This window comes from Ascaphus truei, chromosome 7 (assembly GCF_040206685.1).
Source record: "Ascaphus truei isolate aAscTru1 chromosome 7, aAscTru1.hap1, whole genome shotgun sequence".
Classification (NCBI taxonomy): Eukaryota; Metazoa; Chordata; class Amphibia; order Anura; family Ascaphidae; genus Ascaphus; species Ascaphus truei.
Window position 1 is genome coordinate 106507638 of NC_134489.1, and position 13540 is coordinate 106521177.

At 50.6% G+C, this 13540-nt stretch overlaps 1 protein-coding gene across 8 annotated transcripts in view; it reads left to right on the forward strand.

Moving 5' to 3' along the window:
- Positions 1 to 13540, forward strand: part of EPB41L5 (erythrocyte membrane protein band 4.1 like 5) — a 115948-nt gene that overhangs the window by 50350 nt on the left and 52058 nt on the right. For all 8 annotated transcript variants that reach the window (XM_075609779.1, XM_075609787.1, XM_075609785.1 and 5 more), the window contains exons 8-16: positions 603 to 723; positions 2644 to 2731; positions 2954 to 3042; positions 4051 to 4120; positions 4717 to 4886; positions 5517 to 5623; positions 6119 to 6161; positions 7391 to 7433; positions 10984 to 11102. In XM_075609779.1, the coding sequence (XP_075465894.1) occupies positions 603 to 723; positions 2644 to 2731; positions 2954 to 3042; positions 4051 to 4120; positions 4717 to 4886; positions 5517 to 5623; positions 6119 to 6161; positions 7391 to 7433; positions 10984 to 11102 (850 nt within the window). The remainder of the gene's footprint in view (positions 1 to 602; positions 724 to 2643; positions 2732 to 2953; positions 3043 to 4050; positions 4121 to 4716; positions 4887 to 5516; positions 5624 to 6118; positions 6162 to 7390; positions 7434 to 10983; positions 11103 to 13540) is intronic.

Genomic DNA, 13540 nt, shown 5'->3' on the forward strand with positions numbered 1-13540 from the left:
TACTGTCCCCCCTGTCAGCAAAATAATACTGTCCCCCCTGTCAGCAGAATAATACTGTCCCCCCTGTCAGCAGAATAATACTGTCCCCCCTGTCAGCAAAACAATACTGTCCCCCCTGTCAGAACCTACACGGCTTGTTACAATCACCGACATATTTTCTTCTAAACGAGGTACCACTGATTACATTTTATCGCGGCTCCTGTCTTGTTCTACTATATGGCTGGAGTGGGTTAATGACCACCTGAGCCATACTGAGCCATACTGGGCCATACTGAGCCATACTGGGCCATACTGGGCCATACTGAGCCATACTGGGCCATACTGGGCAGTAGGCGCTTTATTTTTCTGTCGTATTTAGGAGTGGGGAATAACTAGTAATTGGAGGAGAGCTGAGTTCCTATGGGGCGTTTTCTTCTCCGCGCGCTGGGAGGACGCTGTGTGTTTAGAGCCCATGCTGTGTGTTTAGAGCCCATGCTGTGTGTTTAGAGCCCATGCTGTGTGTTTAGAGCCCATGCTGTGTGTTTAGAGCCCATGCTGTGTGTTTAGAGCCCATGCTGTGTGTTTAGAGCCCATGCTGTGATGTTCCCTCTCTGTTCCTGCAGGGGAGCTGGGAGATTTCGACCCTTCGGAGTACACCCCGGACCTGATATCCGAGTTCCGCTTTGTTCCCACCCAGACGGAGGATTTGGAGCTTGCTGTGTTTGAGAAGTGGAAGGAGTTCAGGTACCGGCTCAGTATTGGGGCGCAAACCTGCGTTATGGTGACTCGGTATGTACAGTCACTGCGCTGTTACCCCCGCTGCGTGGGCAGCGCGCTGAAGCCCAGGGCTCCTCTTCTCCGCTAAATACCAGGTTACAGACGCTGGGACACAATGACTTGTTACAGTTTCATCCTGAGACACGCCTCCATGCCCCAAAAGATTAACCTCTTGAGTGCCGGATGAATGCTTTGCACACTGCTCTACCCAAAGTTCTGGTTACATTTTGCACAGTTGGCCTAAAAACGAAGAGGTTAACCCTTTGAGGCCAGCCACTCCTTGCGATGCAATCTGCAGGAAGAGCAGCAGTGCAGATAAAAGTAACGAGGGCTTGCTGGCCCGCGGTGCCCCTGTGCTATATTGTGGGGTAGCGCTGGGGTAACCACCTGGCCCGCAGTGCCTCTGTGTTACATTGTGTGGTAGCGCTGGGATAACCACCTGGCCCGCAGTGCCTCTGTGTTACATTGTGTGGTAGCGCTGGGATAACCGCCTGGCCCGCGGTGCCCCTGTGCTATATTGTGGGGTAGCGCTGGGATAACCACCTGGCCCGCAGTGCCTCTGTGTTACATTGTGTGGTAGCGCTGGGATAACCGCCTGGCCCGCAGTGCCCCTGTGCTATATTGTGGGGTGGCGCTGGGGTAACCGCCTGGCCCGCAGTGCCTCTGTGTTACATTGTGTGGTAGCGCTGGGATAACCGCCTGGCCCGCAGTGCCTCTGTGTTATATTGTGGGGTAGCGCTGGGATAACCGCCTGGCCCGTAGTGCCTCTGTGTTATATTGTTGGGTAGCGCTGGGATAACCGCCTGGCCCGCAGTGCCTCTGTGTTATATTGTGGGGTAGCGCTGGGATAACCGCCTGGCCCGCAGTGCCTCTGTTACATTGTGTGGTAGCGCTGGGATAACCGCCTGGCCCGCAGTGCCTCTGTGTTATATTGTGGGGTAGCGCTGGGATAACCGCCTGGCCCGTAGTGCCTCTGTGTTATATTGTGGGGTAGCGCTGGGATAACCGACTGGCCCGCAGTGCCTCTGTGTTACATTGTGTGGTAGCGCTGGGATAACCGCCTGGCCCGCAGTGCCTCTGTTACATTGTGTGGTAGCGCTGGGATAACCGCCTGGCCCGCAGTGCCTCTGTGTTACATTGTGTGGTAGCGCTGGGATAACCGCCTGGCCCGCAGTGCCTCTGTGTTATATTGTTGGGTAGCGCTGGGGTAATCGCCTGGCCCGCAGTGCCTCTGTGTTACATTGTGTGGTAGCGCTGGGATAACCGCCTGGCCCGCAGTGCCTCTGTTACATTGTGTGGTAGCGCTGGGATAACCGCCTGGCCCGCAGTGCCTCTGTGTTACATTGTGGGGTAGCGCTGGGATAACCGCCTGGCCCGCAGTGCCTCTGTGTTACATTGTGTGGTAGCGCTGGGATAACCGCCTGGCCCGCAGTGCCTCTGTGTTACATTGTGTGGTAGCGCTGGGATAACCGCCTGGCCCGCAGTGCCTCTGTGTTACATTGTGTGGTAGCGCTGGGATAACCGCCTGGCCCGCAGTGCCTCTGTGTTACATTGTGTGGTAGCGCTGGGATAACTGCCTGGCCCGCAGTGCCTCTGTGTTACATTGTGTGGTAGCGCTGGGATAACCGCCTGGCCCGCAGTGCCTCTGTGTTACATTGTGGGGTAGCGCTGGGGTAACCGCCTGGCCCGCAGTGCCTCTGTGTTATATTGTGGGGTAGCGCTGGGGTAACCGCCTGGCCCGCAGTGCCTCTGTGTTACATTGTGTGGTAGCGCTGGGATAACCGCCTGGCCCGCAGTGCCTCTGTGTTACATTGTGGGGTAGCGCTGGGGTAACCGCCTGGCCCGCAGTGCCTCTGTGTAACCTTCCCGTGTGGTTTTCTTTCTCAGGGGACAGACTCCCGGAGAGGCCGAGACCAATTACCTGAACAAGGCGAAGTGGCTGGAGATGTACGGGGTGGACATGCACATAGTGAAGGTGCGACACTGAGCACTAGGGGGCGCTGTTGCCGAGCACCCCGCTGGCTGCCTATGGCTTTGCATGCAGCTGTAGGGCCATGTTGTCTAAGCCGGGCTATGACCCGAGACCCCTTCTGGCCCATTCACATGAACGGGTCACAATGTATCTTATGCCCCACATGTCAGATACCGGGATTGTTTTGGGGGGGCTTCAATACCAGCCCCTGTTTCTTTCCGCCAGGCTCGCGATGGGAATGATTACCAGCTGGGCCTGACCCCAACGGGGGTCCTGGTGTTTGAAGGGGAGACCAAGATTGGATTGTTTTTCTGGTAAGCGCTGTTCTGGTCCATTGCAACGCCCTGCCCAGTGTTCTGTGTTTCCTGGTTCTTACATATTGTGTAGCACAGGGATGACCAACTCCAGTCCAAGGGCCACCAACAGGTCAGGTTTTAAGGATATCCCTGCTTCAGCACAGGTGGCTCAGTCATAGAGCCACTGATTGAGCCACCTGTGCTGAAGCAGGGCTATCCTGAAAACCTAACCTGTTTTGTGACCCTTGAGGACTGGAGTCGGCCACTCCTGGCGTAGCATAACGTTTGGTCCAAGGCCGTGGCGTACAGATGAAAATGTAATGAGGGATAATGAGATTTCTAGTTAGAAGAGCTTACGCTCTATAGGGTGGAAACTCGGTCATTTCGATCTTCTTTAATATGCTGTCCTCCTCTCGCCCGGAGAGATTGCAGCTTCAGTCATCGGAATGGGGCTGACCTGTTCCCGAGCGCGGGAAAGGTGAGCGGCGAGTCTCTGGGTTTTCCAGTATACCCCAAATCCAGTTACAAATGGGGCATATAACGTGTTGATTTCATAGGTCAGGGCATGCAGTGCTGAACACTAGGGGGCAGTGTAACACGAGATACATGCGATTATTGTCCAACCCGACCAGGTGGATTTCCCCTTTCCTTTGTTATTATGCCGGGTTTCCTCCTCCCACATGGAAGACAGGAGCGCCAATTACCCAGAACCCCCCCTTGTAGTGATGCCTGCACTAAGTGGGGAAGTGGGGTTCCTGGGCTCGGGAAGTGGGGTTACTGGGCTCAAGAAGTGGGGTTCCTGGGCTCGGGGAGAGGGGAAGTGGGGTTTAGGTTGGAACAAGAGATGATGTGAGTTTAAGGTAATGTTTTAAGGATATCCCTGCTTCAGCACAGGTGACTCAGTTGTTTATAAACCCCTTCAGCACCAGAGGTGTCAGAAATACATTTTCTTGGTTGTGTTGCTGGCTCCTTTGGAACTGAAGGGGTTAACTTGATTTTCATCTCTCTCTTTTTTTTTTTTTACAGGCCCAAAATAACCCGGCTGGATTTCCGGAAGAGCAAACTCACGCTGGTGGTGGTGGAGGATGACGAGCAGGTGAGCAGTACGGGCTGTGATTCTTGTATTCCTGTAGCAAGACTCCTTCCTGACACACGGGTTCCTGCTGGTTCTACCTGAGAGGCGTTCGTGCAGCCACCTCCAGGGTGGGACTTGCATTGATGGGGTTCTGGTCTGCGTGCCAGCCGCCTGTGGAGAAAGGAACTATTATTTCGGTTACTTAATCCCTTGTGTGCGCTTTTGATGTATAACGTACATCACGAACGCCCTTTTTTTCCACCCCGCGTGATTTATAGGGGAGATTGCGATCAGCGCGAGACCCTCCTCTTCTGTTCACGTTGCCATGGTGACATGGCGATTGTTGCCCAGGAGTGTTTGCATGATAGCGACTTGGTTACCGCTTACCCCCTGGCACTTTAGGTGTTGAATGGGTTAAAACGAGGCACGGAAACAAAGTGAACTGTTCAGCGCGTTTCACCCTTTTACTGCCAGCGGTCTCCAACAAGTGGCATAGGATATTCTGGCAATGAATGGGTTACCCCACACTGTCAACGCATCCCCACAATCCTAGCGGCCGCCCGAGCAGCGCGTGGGGTCTGTTCCCCTTCCCGTAACCCCTCTTCCTTTGTCTGAAGGGCAAAGAGCAGGAGCACACCTTTGTGTTTAAGATGGAGCACCCCAAAGCTTGCAAACACCTGTGGAAATGCGCCGTGGAGCACCACGCCTTCTTCCGCCTGAGGGGGCCCGTCCATAAAAGCTCCAGTCGCTCCGGGTTTATACGACTGGGGTCCCGCTTCCGATACAGGTGAGATTTCAATGTGTGTGTGCGGGGTGTGTGTGGGGTGTGTGCGGTGTGTGTGTGTGTGCGGGGTGTGTGTGTGTGCGGGGTGTGTGTGTGTGCGGTGTGGGGTGTGTGTGTGTGTGGGGTGTGTGTGGGGTGTGTGTGGGGTGTGTGGTGTGTGGGGTGTGTGTGTGTGTGTGTGTGTGTGTGGGGTGTGTGTGTGTGGGGGGAAGTGTGTGGGGGGAAGTGTGTGGGGGGAAGTGTGTGGGGGGAAGTGTGTGGGGGGAAGTGTGTGGGGGGAAGTGTGTGGGTGTGTGTGTGTGGTGTGTGTGTGGTGTGTGTGTGGTGTGTATGTGGTGTGTGTGTGGTGTGTGTGTGGTGTGTGTGTGTGTCTGCAGTATATCGATCACCATGTTTATTTTGATCTTTATCGGCGGATCTGCAGGAATACAGCAGACCTGAAGGAAAATAAATACATGACATTTTCACAGGATACAAACTGTTTAGTTGCGCTGGCATCTGTTAAATGACCCCCGAGTATAACCGGTTCTGTGTGTTTGCACTGAATATTTCTCTCTGTTTGCACCCTGCGTGGAGCTGTGAGAACGGATCCTGCTACCCACTGTGTGTGTTTTTGTTTCTTTCGGTTTTTAGTGGTAAGACAGAGTATCAAACCACAAAGACCAGTAAACCTCGGCGTTCATCGTCCTTTGAGCGCAGACCCAGCAAACGTTACTCCAGAAGGACCATGCAAATGAGAGGTACTGTGTAGTGTAACAGATACTGTGTATAAGATAAAGGGATGTGTGATAGACGATTCACAGGCGTGGTGTGAGAGGCTCACGCGCAGAATATTAGCCCAATGACATACAAATGAAAGATTTTATTTTAATTACTCCATCCTTTTTGTGTCTTTTTTCTTTTATCCTGCTCCCACGCTTTATTGTAAATATAGCCTGTATTTAGAGAGGGGGGGAAAGTATTTTTTTCTTTCTTTTTATTAACTGCTTTATTTACTCAAAAGTCCTAAAGCGTTTGCCATCGACCATTTTTGTGACCTTTTTAAAGGCCGCGGTTTTTAGCTCGGTTTTTAGCTCGGTTTTGCCGCGTAGGATTGTAATGTCCGCAGGGCGTTGCGGGATCCTGTGCCGGGAAAGAGACTCAGACGTTTGTTACAGATGGCACAACACCCTTTGTTTTCTGCGAATAAGGACCCGTGGCCTCCGTCTTATATCTCCTCCTTTTTTCTACTACAGCGCAGGCGGCGAAATCGGACGCGGCGAAATCCGAGGCGGCGAGGTGAGAACTACTCTGCGCAAAAGTGCGCAACACACATTAAGGGGCTTATGCAGAGAGCATAGATAAGTAAATAGCGCCATCTTCTGGCGAAAAAAATTGCCAGAAATCCTAAAACTCGGAAGAAAATGGCGCGATTTTTAAAAGTGCCCAGAAAATTTTTCTGAGGTTTAAAACTCGGCAAACTCGTGGCGAGAACCTGGAACTCGCCATGCTATTTTAGCGTGCAATGCCAGAAGGACCGAAGCGCTGGATCGCGCCATTCTGCCCTTTACTATGGCGTGTTCCAGGTAGCCAGGAAAACTTGCCTATTTTACTACCATCTGCTAAAAGAAGGTAAAGGCGCTTTCTGCATACGGCCATAATTTATCCCAAATTTGTGGATATTTCATTGCCGTTTTCCCTGTTAATCTCTCTCCTCTCTGCATAAGCCCCTAAGTACTGTATGTTCATTACGGAAACGTGCGAGATGTCACACTCTGGGGTTAATTAACCCCCTCATTGCTGGAGCTTGCTGTAACATTAACCCCCTCATTGCTGGAGCTTCCTGTAACATTAACCCCCTCATTGCTGGAACTTCCCGTAACATTAACCCTCTCATTGCTGGAGCTCCCTGTAACATTAGCCCCCTCATTGCTGGAACTTCCTGTAACATTAACCCCCTCATTGCTGGAACTTCCTGTAACATTAACCCCCTCATTGCTGGAACTTCCTGTAACATTAACCCCCTCATTGCTGGAACTTCCCGTAACATTAACCCTCTCATTGCTGGAGCTCCCTGTAACATTAGCCCCCTCATTGCTGGAACTTCCTGTAACATTAACCCCCTCATTGCTGGAACTTCCTGTAACATTAACCCCCTCATTGCTGGAACTTCCTGTAACATTAACCCCCTCATTGCTAATCTCTGACACCGAGACCTGTCGCAAGTCCCTAATTTGGTGACAAGCCGGACCTCTGGTCTCCCTGGTGCAAGTGAAGCTTTGTTAGACGTTACCCCCCAACGTGGGAGCCTCTCGCCCCCTGGCGGAGCCGCCCTGTCATTCCTCCTGAAAAGCTGAGGCTTTTTTCTAGCCGCCAAATAGCAGAACATCATTCTTGGTGACTTATTCTTTATTCTTGTAAATATGTAACGGCCGTTTAAATCGCCGCGTGAAACTGCGCACAATGAGCTTCTTTACTTCTAGTAAATCTGATTTTTCTCTTTTTTGGTTTGTTTTTTTTCTTCTCAGTTCCCAGAATATTCCTATAAATCAAACCAACGGATCACAGCAAGTAAGGCCAGCAAGGTGCCACTGCGTTCTGTCCCCGCTTAGGCCGCGATGATGGTGACGGCGCGCGCACCGCTGGGCAAACAGCGAACCTCCTTTTCTATCAGGCCGCCCATGGAGCGCGCGGGCGATTCTCGAAGATAAACAATTGTCCATGCTGCGTGACGGCCTGGTCACGTGAGCGGCTCAGCCAATTAGGGCGACCGGCTCACGTGACGCCACGCCTCACCGTTGCCTCGGACCTCCGTACAAGTTTTGCGCGAGTGACGTCATGTGTGCGGTCTCTATACTGGATCTAATGACGTTATTTCTGTCTGTAATTTGAATCCTGATATGACGGAGCTTTCTCTAATTCAGCGGTTCCCTCAACCTTTCTTACACTGCACCCCCTGCTGGAAACTGAGCTCGTGGGGGGGAACACGCTTCATAAGACCCCTAACTGCCCCTCAGTGTGTGCAGGCAGTTTCCAGAGGCATTGGTAATATATAGGGGTGGGGAAGGCAGCATTTGTCACACCAGAGACTTTAACGTGTGGCTGAGTAAGTGGTTTTAATAGAAAGGATTTGAATATACTGTATCCAGGTAGAATAGCTACATCCACCTTGGAAGGAACTAGGACCCTTCTTCATTAGCAAGTATTTAAACTAAATGTATCGGACTGGGGCAGTGAAATGAGTCCAGATAAATGAAGCCCACCCCCCCCCCTCCCATATCCAGGGGAACAGACTGCATCCTAAATAGAAAAACTATCAATAATACAGAGAGGAGGCGTGCGGGACACACAGGAGGGATTTGGGAAAGCGGGGACACGTCCTTGGGCTGTGTGTACAATTGCTTGTAGTTTGGGAACTAAAATGCCTGATCTATGTACAGTAATGACGAGGTATGATTTGGATACTGTTACGGAGTCATGGTACTGTGACAGTCTGGACTGGAACATTGCAATATTGGGTTACACTTTATTTAAAAGGGACAGGGTAGGAAGGAAAAGGGAGGGGGGGGGGGCTTTTATGTGAGGAACACCTCCAAAGGCTACTGGAGTAGAACGTGCTAGAGAAATGATGGACCCTTTGGGAAGCTCTAGAGAATGTTGAGAAGGTTCATTCATACTGGGATGCTCTACAGACCTCCTGTCCTCAGGCCACCAGCCGGTCAGGGGTTAAAGGATACCGCTGATTGAGCCACCTGTGCTGAAACAGGGATAACCCTTAAAACCTGACTTGTTGGTGGCCCTGGCAGAATGGCGTTGGCCACCTTCTAGGCCAGGGGTGCACAAACTTTTTTTTTTCTCTGCACCCCCCTTCCTGCTCTTCTCCCCCCCCCCCCCCCTCTTCACCACCCCCTCCCCCACTCACACCGCCGCTCCCCACCCTTTTACCTTTTTTCTCCGGCGTTTTCTCACACACTATCATGTGACTCTGTGGCGTCATTTGTACGCGTCGCCAGAAGCCGCCGGAGACCAGGTAAGGGCAGTACAGAGGCCTCTCACGCTCCCCCGGCATTTAAATGTTGTGGGGAAGAGCGAGGAGCCTCTGTAAGCGCCACCCCCCCCCCCCCCCCCCAGTTTGTGCACCCCTGCTCTAGTCCATATACACTTGTACAGTACCTGGTTTGCATGGGTTTGTATACATCCTTTGAGGTCGAATGGGGATTTACCAACATTTTACTTCAGTTTTGTACTGGGGGAGGGGGGGGGATCTCAGTCTCTAGCTACAGTCTTACAGCTTTGTACTGGGAGGGGGGGGGGATCTCTGTCTCTAGCTACAGTCTTACAGCTTTGTACTGGGAGGGGGGGGGGGATCTCTGTCTCTAGCTACAATCTTGCAGCTTTGTACTGGGAGGGGGGGGGGGAATCTCAGTCTCTAGCTACAATCTTACAGCTTTGTACTGGGAGGGGGGGGGGGAATCCCAGTCTCTAGCTACAATCTTACAGCTTTGTACTGGGAGGGGGGGGGGGAATCTCAGTCTCTAGCTACAATCTTACAGCTTTGTACTGGGAGGGGAATCTCAGTCTCTAGCTACAATCTTACAGCTTTGTACTGGGAGGGGGGGGGAATCTCAGTCTCTAGCTACAATCTTACAGCTTTGTACTGGGAGGGGGGGGGAATCTCAGTCTCTAGCTACAATCTTACAGCTTTGTACTGGGAGTGGGGGGGGGATCTCCGTCTCTAGCTACAATCTTGCAGCTTTGTACTGGGGGGGGGGGGGAATCTCAGTCTCTAGCTACAATCTTACAGCTTTGTACTGGGGGAGGGGGGGATCTCAGTCTCTAGCTACAATCTTACAGCTTTGTACTGGGAGAGGGGGGGGGATCTCAGTCTCTAGCTACAATCTTACAGCTTTGTACTGGGGGGGGGGGGGGAATCTCAGTCTCTAGCTACAATCTTACAGCTTTGTACTGGGGGAGGGGGGGGATCTCAGTCTCTAGCTACAATCTTACAGCTTTGTACTGGGAGGGGGGGGGATCTCAGTCTCTAGCTACAATCTTACAGCTTTGTACTGGGGGAGGGGGGAGGATCTCAGTCTCTAGCTACAATCTTACAGCTTTGTACTGGGAGGGGGGGGGGGGAGAATCTCAGTCTCTAGCTACAATCTTACAGCTTTGTACTGGGGGGAGGGGGGGAATCCCAGTCTCTAGCTACAATCTTACAGTTTTGTACTGGGAGGGGGAATCTCAGTCTCTAGCTACAATCTTACAGCTTTGTACTGGGAGGGGGGGGGGAATCTCAGTCTCTAGCTACAATCTTACAGCTTTGTACTGGGAGGGGGGGGGATCTCAGTCTCTAGCTACAATCTTACAGCTTTGTACTGGGAGGGGGGGGAATCTCAGTCTCTAGCTACAATCTTACAGCTTTGTACTGGGAGGGGGGGGGATCTCAGTCTCTAGCTACAATCTTACAGCTTTGTACTGGGAGGGGAAGGGGGGGGGAATCTCAGTCTCTAGCTACAATCTTACAGCTTTGTACTGGGAGGGGGGGGGGAATCTCAGTCTCTAGCTACAATCTTACAGCTTTGTACTGGGAGGGGGGGGGGATCTCAGTCTCGCTACAATCTTACAGCTTTGTACTGGGAGGGGGGGGGAATCTCAGTCTCTAGCTACAATCTTACAGCTTTGTACTGGGAGGGGGGGGGATCTCAGTCTCGCTACAATCTTACAGCTTTGTACTGGGAGGGGGGGGATCTCAGTCTCTAGCTACAATCTTACAGCTTTGTACTGGGAGGGGGGGGGGAATCTCAGTCTCTAGCTACAATCTTACAGCTTTGTACTGGGAGGGGGGGGGGGGGGATCTCAGTCTCTAGCTACAATCTTACAGCTTTGTACTGGGAGGGGAATCCCAGTCTCTAGCTACAATCTTACAGCTTTGTACTGGGAGGGGGGGGGGGGGGATCTCAGTCTCTAGCTACAATCTTACAGCTTTGTACTGGTGGGGGGGGGGGGGGGATCTCAGTCTCTAGCTACAATCTTACAGCTTTGTACTGGGAGGGGGGGGGGGGGATCTCAGTCTCTAGCTACAATCTTACAGCTTTAGCTCCTTTTCTTTGTTTTTTCCCAGGCTTGGCCCGTGAGACCTTCTCTCCCTGTGGTGAACGTAATACCTTCTGGGCCCGTGTTGGTAGAAATAGAAAATCTTCCCGGAAGCCCAAGAGCAAGAGCAAGCCAAGTGGAGAAATGGTTTGTCCATCAGATTCTCATAAGAGAAAATACACTTACACTCTATACAGTATATATACACTTACACTCTATACAGTATATATACACTTACACTCTATACAGTATATATACACTTACACTCTATACAGTATATATACACTTACACTCTATACAGTATATATACACTTACACTCTATACAGTATATATACACTTACACTCTATACAGTATATATACACTTACACTCTATACAGTATATATACACTTACACTCTATACAGTATATATATACACTTACACTCTATACAGTATATATATACACTTACACTCTATACAGTATATATACACTTACACTCTATACAGTATATACCACGAAACACACCCATGGGCTGAACTCCAAGTAAAATGTCCCAGGTATCCACACGGAGGAGAGAGCAGCACTCTGAATTCACGCATAAGCGGTATTAAAGTATTAATACTCCAACGCTTCGGTACAGCACACGATGGAGGATTAATACATTTTGTACCGCTTGTAAGTGAATCCGAAGTGCTGCTCTCTCCCTCGTGTGGATATCTGGGACGTTGTCCATCAGGTTCCCATACAAATAGCTTCAAAGATAAGCCCACAAGTTGATGTATTTGTGCCTACAAGCCATGGCAGCATGTCCTTGCAGTAACCCGTGTATAGCCAGGTATATTGGTCTTGAAGTGGCATGGACAAATATTGATGGCCGTTCAGACAGATAAAAAAAGGTCTTAACATTAAAATGAACATTATATCTGTGTATTATACAAATGCTGGCCGTGGTATCAATGTAATATCTAGAAGGATCATGACGTGCATGCTTGCAGCTTGTTGTGCTGTGCCGCTTTCCTATTAAACATAATCAAAATCAGAAATCAAAAAGAAAACTTCTCCTACTCTGGAAAATCATGTGGTGATTTGGGACCCGGATGGGGGTGATTTGGGACCCGGCTGGTGGGGATTTGGGACCCGGCTGCTGGTGGGGGCTGGTGGTGGTGGTGGGGGCTGGTGGATGCTTCATGTATCGTCCTCGTCATTTGGTTTGATCCTTTAATCTGGATATGAGCTGCAATGGACTCCTATCCAGATTATATAGCACTTGTGCTATAGAGCAGCTACCCTGCTGACATTGTAACTGGGAGCTTCTTCATGACGAAACCCCTGCAGGGACTTCTTGATGACTTCTTCATACTCTTGGTCCTCACCTTTTTTTATTCTTCGTGATTCTGGAGAACTTGATTGCTCCAGAGTCCTCTTGCAGTTGATCATTGACGTCTTCTTCTGGATACCTTGGGCTATTCTTTGCTTCTGCTTGTCTTGTTCTTTGCTCAGAATGGCCCCCACTAGTGTGAGGTGGACCTCCTCCTCCCTCACTTCAAGCTTCTAACTCCAAATACATCAGTAGATGCTACATGAATTTACATCCAATATCATTTATATTGGTGATGCAACATAGTCGCCTACCAGGATTCTTGATCAACGGCGTTAGCCTGAAACGCGTCAGAGTTGCTATCATGTTCCCTACATGCCACAACATTAAAATTTAACTTTTCACTGGTGTCAGCCCCTGCATTTTTCACAGCTGTGCTCCGTCCCCTTCTCTGGATGTTCGTATTAACCTAAAGAGTGGAAGCTTGAATCACTGGGAGATTTTGCAAAGAATAAAGATATCGGGGGGGGGCTCTATTACGTGGAATCATTACTAAATCAGGCCTTTGCAATCAACAATAATTTCCTTCTGATATTTATAATCCTGGAAACACTGATTTGGCTTCCTGTTGCTTCCTGTCGCTTCCTGTCGCGTGCTAAAACTCATGTTGTTGGGACATGCACTTTGGAGTAGATGCCTTCTCCAGTAATTGGACTTGGGGCATCACCAACATTTTGACTCTTTCCATGTCCCTTTCCTTCTCCATTCCTCCTCACTTGTTCCTCTCCTGTCTGTTCTGAGTATTAATCCCACCTCCCCCCCCTAATGCTGCAGGCCGGCCAGCTCTGCTGGTTTCACCCCGGATGTTGGAAGCAGTTGGAAGTCGCAGTCTCCTTCCTCTTCGCTGCTTGGGGATAGGAGCTACACACACTTTGTTTACGAGCAGAATGCCAAGAACTCTGGGAAGCCCATTGAGCTCCGTGGCTTAACGGCTGGTACAACCACGACTGATCTATAAAGTATTACGATGGTGACTGTACCAGTAACACTAAGAGGTATTGCGCAAAGCGCCTACAGGAGGGCTGCCCAGCCAAGTATTCTTCAACGTTGGACTTTTACGCTGCATTTTCTAACTTTAACTGGGTCAGTCCATGGGAGAGGCACTTGTAGGCGATACTTTCACAGCAAATGGGCCGTGTTCTGACTAATAAGTAGAAAAGGGTGTTCACACTTGCTGCCCTTCGTCAGTCTCGCTAAGGTCAACCAAACATTGAAATATTAGTTCT